The 14361-nt window shown below is 37.9% G+C and overlaps 1 protein-coding gene across 1 annotated transcript; it reads right to left on the bottom strand.

Annotated features, from left to right (window-relative positions):
• Positions 1-1370: 1370 nt before the first annotated feature.
• exoc3l2a (exocyst complex component 3-like 2a) lies at positions 1371-13614 on the bottom strand. The gene is made up of 13 exons (XM_026212005.1): positions 13445-13614; positions 9599-10128; positions 9095-9315; positions 7983-8757; positions 6544-6658; positions 6325-6435; positions 6091-6191; positions 5757-5867; positions 5197-5332; positions 4813-4935; positions 4578-4733; positions 4238-4359; positions 1371-2483 (listed from the first exon to the last, which is right to left on the bottom strand). The coding sequence occupies exons 2-13, from the start codon at positions 10111-10113 to the stop codon at positions 2165-2167; spliced, it is 2805 nt and encodes a 934-aa protein (XP_026067790.1). The 5' UTR covers positions 10114-10128; positions 13445-13614; the 3' UTR covers positions 1371-2164.
• Between the last annotated feature and the right edge of the window lie 747 nt (positions 13615-14361).

The following is a 14361-nucleotide window of genomic DNA, read 5'->3' as shown; positions in this document are numbered from 1 at the left end:
TATGACGTCAATCCTGTTACTGTCGTCAATTTCATAAAAACTGTAAAAAATTATATTTGATACAGCTTTCCAGGTTTTTCCCTTGTTGTAACTTGAACTATATTTTATTTTGGACAAATCCTTTTTTAAATATATCTCTTGTAAAAAAAAGATATATATATTCTTAATTGACATGAATTTCTCCAAAATTATGATGTTCTTGGTCATATGAATGACAAATATAAAAAGAAAAAAAGAAAATCTAAACTATGAAACAATCCTGGAGAAAAGAGGGACTAAAATGTTGCTCATGTATGTGGAAACATAGTTAGTTCTAATTAAACTATAGCCTAACACTTTGGTAACATGTCAGTAACAGGGTTGACAAAAATACCAAAACATGAGGTAGAAAAATAGTCATAAAATAATAAATTACATAGTCTGAGATGGCACAGTGCAATTTCTTGTCATTTTAATGTGACTTAATTTCATGGGTTTTTACATTTTTTTTTTTTTACTTATTTTTTTATTTTCAACGTTCAAAAGGAACCAATTTTGTGGAATGACCTTTATCTACCCTCATGTTGTTTCCTTGTTTCAACTTTTTTTTTTTTCGCACAATGAAAGTCAACAGAACAACAAAACAACACTGGACTACACTGACTTTTACTATATAAACATACATAAATACATTTTCGGGATGCACTGAAAAGAAGAAAGTCAATGATATGTAAATAATGATCAAATCTGTGATGTTTTGTGCTGAACTACATCAGTGGCATTCGAGAAAATCCAGCAGACTTCACTTACCTTATTCACATGTGTCTTTTGTACAAGTGTGTGCGTCCTTCTCCGAATATAGTTTGTTTGGGATAAAACAGGGTTGTTGTGTTGGAAAGGAAGTGGCCGCCTGTGGTGGTGTGTATACTTGGCTCTGATAAGAGGACTCGTTTGGCACCTCTCAGAACAACAGGAATAGACCAGTTACCCAAAACATCCCTAAGGTGACGGACAGGAGAGCTCAACCGCAGCTCAAGCCAAACCCAAACTGCACACAGCTCAGTGAAACCTGAGAGGAACCTAACTGTCACTGAAAATCTAGAATTAACCGCACTTACTCATAGAACATTTATCATGTAAATGGCAAAGAGTGAAAAAGATATTAGCACTCCAGTTTGGGGTCAGTAGTATTAATAACAAGGAAATATAAATTATATTTAAAAAAATATTTCAATTGAAAAACTGTATTATTTCATTTTGGATCAAATAAATGCAGCCTTGGTGGGAAATAAAGACATCAAAAGCATTTAGAAAAGCTTACTGACCCACACTTCTGAGAACAAAAACCAAAGAAAAGTCTTAAAGAGAACAATAGCAATTTTATTACAATATAATTAGTTTCCCAGTCAATGGGGCTTTATTTCTTATTTACCTGAAACAAAATCACACAAGCATTTAATTCATGACAGATTTCAGATCTCAACTCAGATTTGAACAGTGATGAGACGTGAAAAGAAATGAGATGTACAGAATCCTAAACTTTAGTACAAAAAAAAAGAACTAAATCGGAGGAATTAACATTCACATTCTTTAAATGTTGCACTCTCAAAATCTGAAATGTAGCTGTTTATGCACTGTAGAACTGTACCTGGTGTTTGACATCATGTACATGCATCTGCTCTGTGTGTGGTTTCATGTTAAGCTAAAGCAGTGTTCTGAACACAGCCTGCACTAATGAAAATTTCAGCATGTGCCCACTCTACAGTGATGAGTTTCCTGCCGCTCCTTTCAAATCATGTGGCTGTTCACACGACAGAGGTCCAGCTAGTCAGTATACAGCAGTCCACTAACAGCCTGTATAAAGCGAGGGAGAATTATAGATCATTTCCCATCCTTTGAAGTGTTCACCGACTTATTCCGCTCCAGCTGTGCTCTGAAGGACAAGTATTGTTGTGATTTTACTTTTGCTGTCATAACCTCATGTTATCCTGCTTTTTGACTGGGATCTGACCACATTTATCTAGTCTGGATGAACTGACTCAGGGCACTTTTTATGCCATTTTTTGCTAAATATAATACTGAGTTTATTATGTAATACAAAGTGATGCTGTGTATTAATCGTTTATTGTGTCTTTTTTAAATATCAGGATGCTATGTGTTGTAGTTATGCTGCACTTCTTTATTTTTAAGGTTCAGTAAAGGACTTTGCATGGCTTGAATGTGGTCTGTCGTCCACATGTTTCTCATTTCGACTCCTGCTGCGGTGACGGTGCGGCCGGGCACTGGCGACCCACGATGACACAGTCAGACCGAAACGGATCAGAACCAACCCCAGACAGGACATGTCTTTGGCCACTGCGATTTCAGAGAAGAGGGCACGATCTCGGGGCAGATTGATGGAGCTGTCGCTGTTCTCCAAGTCACGGACAACAGCTAAAATCTCCTGACGATCTGTCTGATGCACCATCCCACGGACATTCAACATCGCAGAGATGTGTTTCCTCCTGTGAGGAGGTGAAAAGAGAGAGCGAGGGTCAAATATGTATATGAAATGAACAGCACGAAAAAATATCCAATATCCAAATTTTGCAATACATTACAAAAACTCTAATATTGTCTGATAAATATGGTACAGATATATCATGCATCAAAAAAGATCAGTTTGACTTGATCATATTGTCTTGTCAGTTACATTCATAAATTTGTTCTGATGACGCTTTTTTTAAAGAATCATTTAAACCAAAGTTCGATCAGTTTCCTTTCAAGCCATTATTTAGATCAAGGGACAAAGAGAAAAATTGAGATCAAAACAAACAACAAATCCTGTAATATTTCTAAAAGAGCAGTCTGGCATTGATTCAGAGAAAAGTCACGTGAGAAATTTAAGCCAAATGTGTTTCTTTGTAATGATCCCTTGACAGCACTCACGGCTCAAAAAGCAAACTCAGAGTCAGCGCCCTATACTGAGAGGATGGCATGTCCTGCCTATAGATGTGATAGTGTGAGTCTTTGACAGACTTTCACAAAGATAGATAGTTGAAAACAGGAAGCACCACAGCTAAGCACAAAGAGAAGTTAAGTAGCCTCCACTTTTTGGCTTTTGATCTCTAGTTGGTGTGTGTGTTTGTATTCGATTGGAGTGTGGCACCAGTCAGTCTCCTGTGACCTGGCAGGAACAGGAAGTACTCCACAGCCACTTCCTGTCTGCTGAGGAGGGTAGTGCGTCAGCAAGCAGGAGCACTGCCAGCCAGTGACTGACTGCACACACACACACACACACACACACACACACCTTCATTCAAACAAAAACACTGGACTAAAGTGGGGTCACATCTCATCCATTCCCCTGTTTACTGTCTGCTGTTCCCTCCCGTCCACATAAAGGAAAGTTGGCACTGAGATGGAGCACCACGGTAACTATTTTCAGTCAGACATTCTTAAAATGACCTCAGGAAACAGAGAGGTGTTGTGAAAAATAGTCCTCAAGGAAATGAGAGGGAAACATGTCAGATTTTTCATGAATGAAAGCACTAAGATGACAGAGTTCAGACTCTACCCTTCCGTATGTCTGAAGTGTTCAGCAAAACTGTATTAATGTAATAGTTATGTAAATGGACAAAGTTACATATTAATATACCGAGTTATGTAATAAAGCTAATAAAACATTTCCTTTACAGTTCTATGCTATATAAAATCTACATCCTGTTCTATATTTGGCTTCTGTTTTATAGCGGTTTTTAAAAAAACACATGGTTCCGGTCTTTAAAGTTTATTGGTCTAGTTGCTAAAGGGCCACTCATATAGAATGCATTTTTGAATTCCACCATCACTTTTCTTTGAAAAAGTTTTGCTCATATCTTTTGCAGAATTTCGCGGAACACAGTGTGTTAAAAATGCTAGTAGATGTTGTTCAACTTCTACGCCTCGTCTCTACATGTTGCGTTTTTTCACATTCCACAGCTTTCCATCATTGTGTGTGAAGTATTATACAGAGCATGTGGTACAGAATGGAAGTCGAGCAGTTAGTGGATTTGTCTGGAGTGAGATGTGGGTCAGAGTATCTTTGTTTTCTCTCACTCCATGAATGTTTTCATAATTTCAGAGGACATGATAAACCCGGACTGGAGCTGATCAGAGGGTATGTTAGAACCCAAACCATACACTTGCCATTTCTGTGTATTCCTGCTGGTTTTGGAACCCTTATAGTTGTGACAAACCTCTGCAAGTGGTTTTGATTCATTCTCCTTGGTGGTCTTACCGTATATCTGGAAATTCCTTCACCAAAACCCCGACTTCCATCTGAATAGAGGGAGTGTCCTCCAAAACTATGATGTCAGCAAGGTGAACAATCACACTGTCCAACCAAGAGGAAGTTGATTCCTTAGGAAAGAAAAATAAAAAAATAATAATAAAATAAAGTTTCAATTTGATTTGTAATGGCTTGTTGCAAATCATTTATTTTTTTCTATTGACAGAAAAAGCTGATTTCTTTACCTAACAGTACAGTACCTAAAGGTCCCTCTCAAGGGGATTATCATATTTGGATATCATTTAAGATAGTGTATGGCATAATCTTTATCAAACTTAGTGTCACTGACCAGATCTTTAAAAAGCGCCTTCAGCTGTTTGGCCTCATCCTGCAGACGGAATGCCACTCTCTTCCTCATTTTGAGTGATGTACAGATGACCCGTCCCCTCATGATGGCACGAACATATTCAACCAGGACCCGCCTGTGCACCTCATTCACCAGTGCCTGTTGTCAATCGGATGATCGATTAATCACTCAACCAAACCGTGAGTGTGTGAGATTGCATGTGTGCTCTAAATCGTACCTGATATGGAGGGCAGTCCATTCTGCGGAACTTTTTAAAGTGCTGTTTAATAGTCATCTCAATGCTCTCATAGGCCTCAGTGTTTTCCAGCCACTTCCTCTTCACCAGCTTATCAAAGAATGGCTGGAATCATGTCAGAAAATCATCAGTGAATGCTTTAAGTCAGACATGTTTCATAACGTCTTTAATTGATTTTTCTATTTCTACTATATGTACATTAACAGACATAGTCACCACTGAAAAGCTACTACTAAATATATTGTAGAAACTACATTTTCTGTAAAGCTGCTTTGCAACAATTTGTATCATGAAAAATGCTATACAGATAAACTTGAATTGAAAAATCGGGGCCAGATGTGAAAACATCATGTGCAAGGGTCTCACCCTGATGTTTTCAAACAGTATGTCCGAGAGAACTTGCACTGACTGGTTAACAATTCGCTCCAGAGATGATTGAGCTCGCTGGGAGACATCCTCACTGCCAAGGGCATCACACAGATGACAGCGCTCCACAAAATTCCTGTAGAGTTGAACACAGGATTTAAAGCCTCCAGTGTTAAATCAACTTCTTCTTTTTTTTTGTCCCATTTCATTTAAAATATTATTTTTAGATTATTTATATTATCCTTGGAAGTCTTTCGTGAACATTGTTTTGAATTACACATTAAGGGTTGAAGGAAATGTCTGTAATAGAACTTAACAGATAATGTTTTTGCAGTAAATTACTGGTAGCTTTTTTTTTCTGATAGTGTTTTTTTATATAATAATTAACCCAGTGTTTTCTAGCAAGGTACCTGCATTTTTAGTCAAGGACCTCCAATCTCCAAAACATTAATATGAAAAATATACAGTTCTAAAGACGTTTACACATTTTTATCAGTCCTTAAAAACAGCCAGGCTGGGAGAAGATGGAATAGATAGATACAGTGAATGAGATGTAAAACCTGAAAGGTGGAACACAGTTGACCAGAGCAATGGTCCTGGAGACATAACCATCCCCATGATCCCCGAACTCTGACTGTGTGTCATGGAACACCTCAACCTTTCTCTGGAAACTAAATACCACACAGACAAACAAATTTCATAATTTTAGACTTCCCTATTCAAAAGGCAGATTCTTTGAATATAATGTAGGGACAACACAATATCAAAAAGTGGCCAGCCATAGTTGTGAACATGATCTTTATAAAGTAAATATCATTAGATAAATGATATGAGTGCATAAATATTTTTGCTCTGGCTTTTGTCATCCTCAGCATTATAATGTCCCCATCTCACCTGTGCAGGAAATCTGCAAGTCCATTCAAGGTACAGCGAGCAACACGAGCACCTAGTGGCTGACTGACAGCTGTCGATCTGTCCAAATCTACCTTCAGCCTCTGAAACAGAATAAGACACACGGATATTAAAAGACCTTATAAATACACCAACACCAACGTTCATTGCCAAATATACAAAGTGGAAGGCATGCATACAGTAATGACTGTCCATGTGTGGGATTGATGGTTTTACCTGTATAACAGAACCGGCGAGGCCAGACTGGTACTCTTCAATGTGCAGCGTCTGAGCCCATCGCTTTTCTTCATCATTCAAAACTTGCGAGAGCTCCGTAGTCATCTTGTCCTGCATACACACATAATGGATATTATTTTAACACATTGGATATTATGTTGTTTCCAGAGATTAATTATTGATGCATAATTTGACTAAAAATTTCTCTAAAAGTGTTACCCAAACGGTTTCGACGCAGTCCTGTTCCAGCCGGTCTATGACATCTTCAGGCAGTAGAGGTTCAAGAGCTTCACACACTATAGTGCCCATTGCTCCAACTGTAGCCAGGACGTCCCTATGGGACACTAACCATCAGAACTAGTGCATGTTTGTGTGTCCATAAGTGTCCAGCATGTCCAAGTTCTTTTGTGTATTTATGTTGTTCAGTGTTGGGAAATTAACAACCTAATTACAATCCACCAACAATTCCTGCCGGTACTGGGACTCAAACCCACAACCTTCTGGTTATAAATCCTTATGACTCTCAAACCATTAGGCCACAACTGTACAAATCAATAAATAAAATTTAACAGTCTAATGATATAATATTTAATTGAATCAGAGTTGTATGTTTGCTGGCACCAAAACAACATGGGGTTTGAATGAATGAACAATCTTAATTAGGGTGATGTCTACTCTTAAAAATAAAGGTCCCAAAAAGGAAAAAAAAATCCTTAGTCTGAAGAACATTTTAATAATGTAAGGAAATTTTTTCCCACCTTGTGTGCCATGGAAAGGTTTCAGGGATGTTCAAGGTTCTTTGTGGAACCATAAATGCTAATAAATAAATGTTATTTTTAAGAGGGTCTCAAACTAGAACAGCCAAATACAACAACAGCTTCCTATTTTACATAACTGAGTCAAAAACTGAGGGCCATACATGATTAGCTGATTCATTAGTCTAATAGTCAAGGGGCTTATTTCCACATAAAATTAAAGAACACTGTGACAAGCTCTTCTTTACATTTTTTTTTGTTAATTTCCAGAAACTCTTCTTAACTGCACACGCTGACCTTTATTTTTTCAAGCAGTGCCAAAATAAAAGTGTTATATTCCATTACTAAAATACAGGAAAATATCTCTTTAATTTAGTAATATTAACTTACCAAAAAAAATTTATATATATATTTTTTTTTAATATTTAGCTCTTTATGCTTTCAACTCTTATGTTAGAATGAATCCATCTCTTCAATGTCACAAATGAGATAAAGAGAGATGACCATATATGTAGGTGTGTCCATTTGATTATTCCCTTAGCTGAGACATTACTTTAAAAAAAAAGTTATGTACAGCAGTATTTTTGTCTACTTGTTCTATTTTCAAATCATGCATTCAATTTTCATTTAAGTGCTATCAAGCTACTGAAAAATACAGGAAAACTTAGTAGTGTGGCTACTTTTAGTATACAAGACTGACCGGTGTTGTGGCTGTGCACAGTAATTCTCCCAGGTATTCAGTACCGTTGTTGAGCATTCTAATAAACAATGCATCTGATATTAATAGACCTGAGCTCATTCTTCCACTGGGTCATTAAACCAAGTGGAATGTGACTGCAGGAAAGGTGTGTGTAAAACTAGAAAACACACCTCAACGTGTATGTGTACATGTGCAAAAAATACCTGTTGTAAATATTGTAGATCCAGTCCAGCAGTGAGTATGTGTCTGTGATCTGAATGGGTCCACTAGTGATGGTCTTCAGTCGTTTAGCAACAGCCCTGTGGTAACTCTGCATGTAGACCTGAAACACACCAAACTCCTCGGGATAAACCGCCACCACATTTCGACGTGCCGCATCCATATCCTCCACCAGTCTTCCCCTCAGTCGCTCCAAATACATGCCCATCTGCCCTGCGGCGATGCCCCCTGGTTGTGGAAGACACCAGTCAGCTGCCTCTCCCACAGCCTCCACCCACCTTTGACGCAGTCTCCTGGGACGCTTGGAAGGCCGGCAATGGTCTTCAGATTGGTTACCAGTCTGGACATTGGACTGGGCCTCTTGCCGCAGGGCCCAAACCTTGTCAGCCTGTTCTTCCTGTTGAATGACCAGCACCACTAGGCCAAGCTGAGGCCCGCTGCAGGGTTGACGTAGCGACTCCCTCACCACATCCCACATCTCTGTCTGAAGAGCCTCGTAAAGCAGCTCAACATCTTTCACTTTGCGCAGCCCAGCGTCCCACATGCTTGGGCCTGAATCCTTACTGCCTGAACCAGCCAACAGGGGGAGCCAGGGAGATGACATGAGTGTAGGAGGAGGTATGTTACTGGGTGTGGTTGAAGTGGGTGTGGTTTGTGTCAAGAGGGAGGGGTCAAGTTCACACTCCCTCTCAAGCTCTTGGATGTGCGTGTCGGCAAGCAGTAGGTCTCTCTGATTAACTAACTGTAAGATCTCCAGCACTGTGAGAGAAAGCGAGAGGTTGAGTAGTGTTACTTATCATTTACAGCCATGTGTTTAATCACTTGATGTTTTGTTGTCTTTGGAACAGGCTGTACAATGACATGGTTATCAGGTAGGATCTGCTGCACAAAGAAAGTGTATCATTTCCTGACTCTGTAAAAGTTTTTCTTGATTGCCAGTGACTCACAGGGACTTTTGGATCCTGATACTGCTCATTAAGAGCTAGGTGTTATGGGTCAGATATGGAGACCCCTGACTGTGAACAGTTACACTTTCTACATGCCATAAAAAATACAAACAAGTACAGACATAACAAAAGCAAAAATGTGGTTGTACCTGATAGTGGCTCCCTGCGTTTGACTGGTGGTTCTTCTTCTACTGACTCTTCGTCGTCTTCCTGTGAACTGCGGTTTGTTAGCGAGTCCCCTCTGAGTTTGCTCAGACTGACTATTCGTAGGAATGAGGGACGTCTGCGACTGTCTTCTTCATTTTCAGTGGACAGATCACCTGTAGGTAGACTATCTCTACGGTCACTCTCCTTGCGACGGCCGGCCAACCTGAGGAGAGAAGATGCATTTTAAAAAATGTCCTTTCGAATACCTTCACAACAACTGCAGAAATAATGATCTCTGCCACACTGATTCTCAACTGGTTGGTTTCAGTTATGGTCTGAAAAAAAATGCTACATAATTTCATATAAATGAGACATTCCTCACTATAGTATCATTAATACAATAAAATAAAATAATAAAAACAATGTTTTAATTTAGTGTGGGAAACAATTTGGAAGCATAACTACTGAGATCCACTTCTAAATAATATGCATATTACCATTCTCACCTCAGTAAAGTCATGATCTCCTCTGAGGCTCGTCGATAGTTCGTTTTTTTCTTTCCTGAGGCGGGTGTTGCTGGGAGAGTGGCACTCCGTAATGATGGAGTGGTGCCCCACATGTTTCTTCCGGTCATACGCAGGCCTTTGCCTAATTTGCCAAGGGTCTTCAGTGGTGACGAGCCACAGAATCGTTCCAGAGTTCCTCTCTTTTCTTTCGATCCCTCAGTGACCTTTGACCCTCCATGCTGTTCTGCGTTTGCCTCATTCTCCAGTGCTTCGCTCACCTGAGATGATCTCTGGTAGTCTTGTCCATTCTCCCAGACCCCACCTTCTTCATTATTCCACCCCATGCTTGCCCACGCCCCCTCAAATGGATTCAGATCGGATGGTGGTAGAATGAGTTCCCCGTTGCTGTGGTTACTCTTTAGGACGAGTTCACCATTAGTGAAATTACTCTTTTGGAGATCACCATTGCTGTGGTTACTTTTGATCCTCCTGGGCAGCCTTTTGAGGATGGGCATCCTGTCACTGATTAACTAGAAGACAAAACGGACGTTGTAACATAGGTCTCTGTAAAATCTGATCTCATGTAATTGAAAAACATTGGTTGTGAGCATGTCAGAATTAATGCTGCAGCTCACATGATATATGGACTAATCCCCATAGCATAAATCAATTACCACATATCAGATCAACAGTATACAGGTGGAGCTGGGGAAGGTGAAGGGTATCGTATTTTTCGGACTATAAGTTGCACCTAAGTATAAGTCGCATCAGTCCAAAAATATGTCATGACGTGGAAAAAAACATATATAAGTCGCACTGGACTATAAGTCGCATTTATTTAGAACTAAGAACAAAGAGAAAACATTACAGTCTACAGCTGCGAGAAGGCGCTCTATGTTTTCAGTGGTCGGCTACAGGAGCACTTTTGAGCAGCATAGAGCGCCCTCTCATGGCTGTAGTCTGTAATGTTTTCTCTTGGTTCATTTCTCTTGGTTCATGTCAAATTAATTTTGATAAATAAGTCGCACCTGACAATAAATCGCAGGACCAGCCAAATTATGAAAAAAGTGCGACTTATAGTCGGGAAAATACGGTATATGAATCACCCTGTAGCAGATCTATACAGGTGGAGCTGGGGAAGGTGAACGGTACATGAATCCCGTAGCAGATCTATACAGGTGGAGCTGTGGAAGGTGAACGGTACATGAATCCCAAAGCAGATCTATACAGGTGGAGCTGGGGAAGGTGAAGGATTTCTGAAGGGTGCTGCAACTGTTACAGTAAGCAAGAGCCAAGTATTTGAATGTTAAGCAGCGAGCTCATTGGCTTCTGATACAAAAAGAACCAATCATCTGAACCATGTGATAATGTCATTATATCCAATTGAGCTACACCTATTGGACTGCACAATCCCAGAGTTTATTGACAGAACATTGAATTTCTATTATGTATCCTGTAGATGTCATATTACAGGTTTTTTCAAACAGTTTGTGTCACATCAGTTACTTATGCTAATTATATTACATTTGAAAATATATATTTTATTGATTATAAATATAGAAATTACTATTAATTTTTATTACATTTACTTGTTAAATTAATTTTAACAAGAATTTCTTGTATATTGTATCATGCCAATAAGCCTTTGTGTCCTGCTTAAAGGTAACCAGAGCTAAACTCTGTTCTTTCTTAAATTACTTTGCCTTGTTGCATTTCCTCATTGTTCAGTATTCTGCTGAGCTGAGTGCATTAACAGCATATGTATGTTTATGTTCTTTAAGGACATTAGCAGTTTTTAAGCTCCTATAATGGAAGCTTCCATCCAGATAGTTTCCTGTCCTCAGTTTCTCAGAACATACACACTCCTTACTCAAACACAAACACCACCACACAAATTCACTTTCTGCAAAGTCTCTCAGGGATTAATAAAGTATTCAACAACAAATTCTACAAAATCTGCCAACTACATGTTAAAAAGGTCAGTACTTTAGTAGTAAATCTATCAACAGGTCAACGTTAGGAGCATTCCTTGTACAATTTGAACAAAGACTCCTGAAATATATATTTTAAGATAAAGAGGCGAAGAGAAAGAAGAGAGAGAGCGAGGGAGGAAGGGAGAGGGAGGAAGGTGCTGTTGTGTTGCACACAGTGACCCCTGTGATTGTATTTCAGCATCCCTGCTTTGCATTATTTCTGAGCAGAGTTCCCGTTGTGGTGGTTAAAGACCTGGGCTGGGAACCAAAAGGTTCTAGGTTCAAACTCTTTAGTTTCATCAATCACAAGCATCACCATTGTACTCTTCAGCAAGGCATGTGCGTCAGCTGAATGAATACTTGCATCTTTCACCTAAATCAAAATGACCTATTTGCTTATTTATTGTCTGAATTCCAGGTGGACCTTCTGCAAATATTTTTGTTCTTACATAATTCACGGTACAAGATGGGAAAACATCACTTGTTCATGTTTAGAAAGGAACAATATGTGTATTTCTCTAATAATATGTATGTGTTTAGAGACAGACAAGAATTAAACAAACATTAACAAATGAAAAAAAGTGCACTGCAAAAAATGTCTTTTTCCAGCCAAAAAATTTTTTTCTAGAGGAGTAAAAATGATTGTCGTTTTCAGAAAAAAAAGTCCAAATTAAGTGAGCTTTTGCTTAGAACAAACAAAATAATCTGCCATCAGGGCAAGCTAAATCATTTTTTTTCAAACAGAAAACGATTATTTATCTTACCCCATTGGCAAATTATTTTGCTTGTTTCAGGCAAAACTCAATTAAATTTGACTTGTTTTTTTTTTTCAGAAGACAAGACAGTATTTTTTTCTTTTAAAGAAAACCCTTCTTGATTTAAGAATTTTCAGATTTTTGGCTGGAACGAGACAAAAAAAAAAGTGAAGAAACAGGACTGCAACATAATCTAATAGTCTGGGCCAGCACTTAATTATCTATATAAAGGAAATGAAGCACAATGAATTGCTGAGTTTTAGCAAGAACATTTTTTTTGCTTGACAAAAGATTTCAGTCAGCATCAGATAAATATCAGATGAACAATTAATCAGTAAAATTAACAAGTTAAAAACAAACTAACAAGCAAGCAAACTGAATAATGTAAAGTGATGATCCCTACAGTAGTTATAGATGAATTTCAATAGCATCAACAACAATAACTTGGACTTCTGATGACCCTTCAGAAATATATTGGACAGTTGTTACACATCTGAGAATAGAATCTGACACAGAGTAGTCTGCAGGACATTGGATTATTGTTTTTTTTGTAAAAGCTATAGTCTACAAAATACCTGAGTTGTTTAGTTTGCCAAGCACTAGATGAGGCATTTGGAGTCCATTTTGTTATAAATTAACATTTACATACTTAACTGATTAATTAAACTCAGGATCATCAGTACCTATAATTATTAAATTAATAAAAAATAATAGACTTAAATATTTTTCACATAATTCATATCGTATTTGAGATCAGATCAGGGAACAACAGTACAGTGTATGTGAATAACTAATTAAAATTGTCCTTAAGAGTTTTAGACTCATGTGATGCATTTTTTTTTTCATTTACTGTTCTGTCAAAATATGTTCTTACATACTTAGTATAGTGACTTTTACTTTTTCTCCTTTTTAATTTCATTAGTTTTAATTTTGATATCATGTTGAAGTACATATATAAATCTTAATCTGAAACAATTTTGTGACTAATTTATCATCTCGATTTAGAAAGAAAACTGTAAAACTTAATTTGATTGATTATACAACGAATAATAAAAATCTTAATATATGTATTGATAATAACCCAAACATTTAAGCACAAGGACATATGCATCGCTTACCTTACGCTGCAGTGGGCAGTCAGCTCAGGGCAAATCCATTCCAGTGTCTGTGAGAGTGACAGAGAGCCTATCAGTAAGAGTGTGTGTGTCTGTCTCAAAGATTTTGGGGCCTTGTATTGGAATGTCGGAGGCAGCCATTCAGTTTGCTACCAGATGATGATGCATTTTCCTGAGGAAAAAGAGACACCCTCCCTAAATAAACAGAAACACACACATACAACTGTGTGTGTGTGTGTATATATATATATATATATATGTGTGTGTGTGTGTGTGTGTGTGTGTGTGGGTATGTTTTTGTCACATATCAGGACACAACTCTGTATAAGGACATGGGTATGACACAGGTATTACAAGGAGAGGGTGACTTTTGAGGACATAACCCATGTCCCCATTTTTCAAAACTCTTTTTTTTTTTGTTGGAAAAATTAAAAATGCACAAACAGACACACACACACACAGAGACAAACACAACCAACAAAACTTAGTTTCAAATATAGTTTTGACAAACAGTTCAACAGTTACTTAATCATAATATTCTTATGTGTCAATAACCTTAATCTTAAAACAGTTGACATACTAAAACGGTCCTATTAGAAGGGATGGAATGGGCTATTCCTGTAATTGTCAACTATGAATGCTTTGCATTTGTCGCCAAGAATTAGTTATTGGCAGTTGCTTTATTTCAGAGCTCCTTTAACTTGGTTACAGATAAAAATGAACAAAAATAATATATGTGTGACTTATCAAAATCCTTCCTTGTGCAAGGCACTTAACCCCAGGTTCTATACCTCAAATGTAAGATTTCAATAGTTTGAAAGCAAAATCCTTACATTCCCGTGAATTTAATGATAGTCACCTCAACTATTTTTATACATTCCAAAGTACAAAAAATAATGCCACATGATGTCCCTGTCAAT

This window comes from Carassius auratus, chromosome 30, assembly GCF_003368295.1.
Source record: "Carassius auratus strain Wakin chromosome 30, ASM336829v1, whole genome shotgun sequence".
NCBI lineage: Eukaryota > Metazoa > Chordata > Actinopteri > Cypriniformes > Cyprinidae > Carassius > Carassius auratus.
The sequence above is the reverse complement of the archived record's forward strand: the minus strand, read 5'-3'. Positions and strand labels throughout refer to the sequence as shown.

What these genes read in the sequence shown, in the direction of transcription:
- exoc3l2a (XM_026212005.1), bottom strand. Translation starts at nt 10,113, where the DNA reads ATGCCCATCCTCAAAAGGCTGCCCAGGAGGATCAAAAGTAACCACAGC. An exon ending in TCGCCGGTTCTGTTATACAG is followed by an intron (nt 6,192 to 6,324) that starts GTAAAACCATCA and finishes ATTCTGTTTCAG; the next exon opens with AGGCTGAAGGTAGATTTGGA. An exon ending in TACTGTTTGAAAACATCAGG is followed by an intron (nt 4,936 to 5,196) that starts GTGAGACCCTTG and finishes ACATGATTCCAG; the next exon opens with CCATTCTTTGATAAGCTGGT.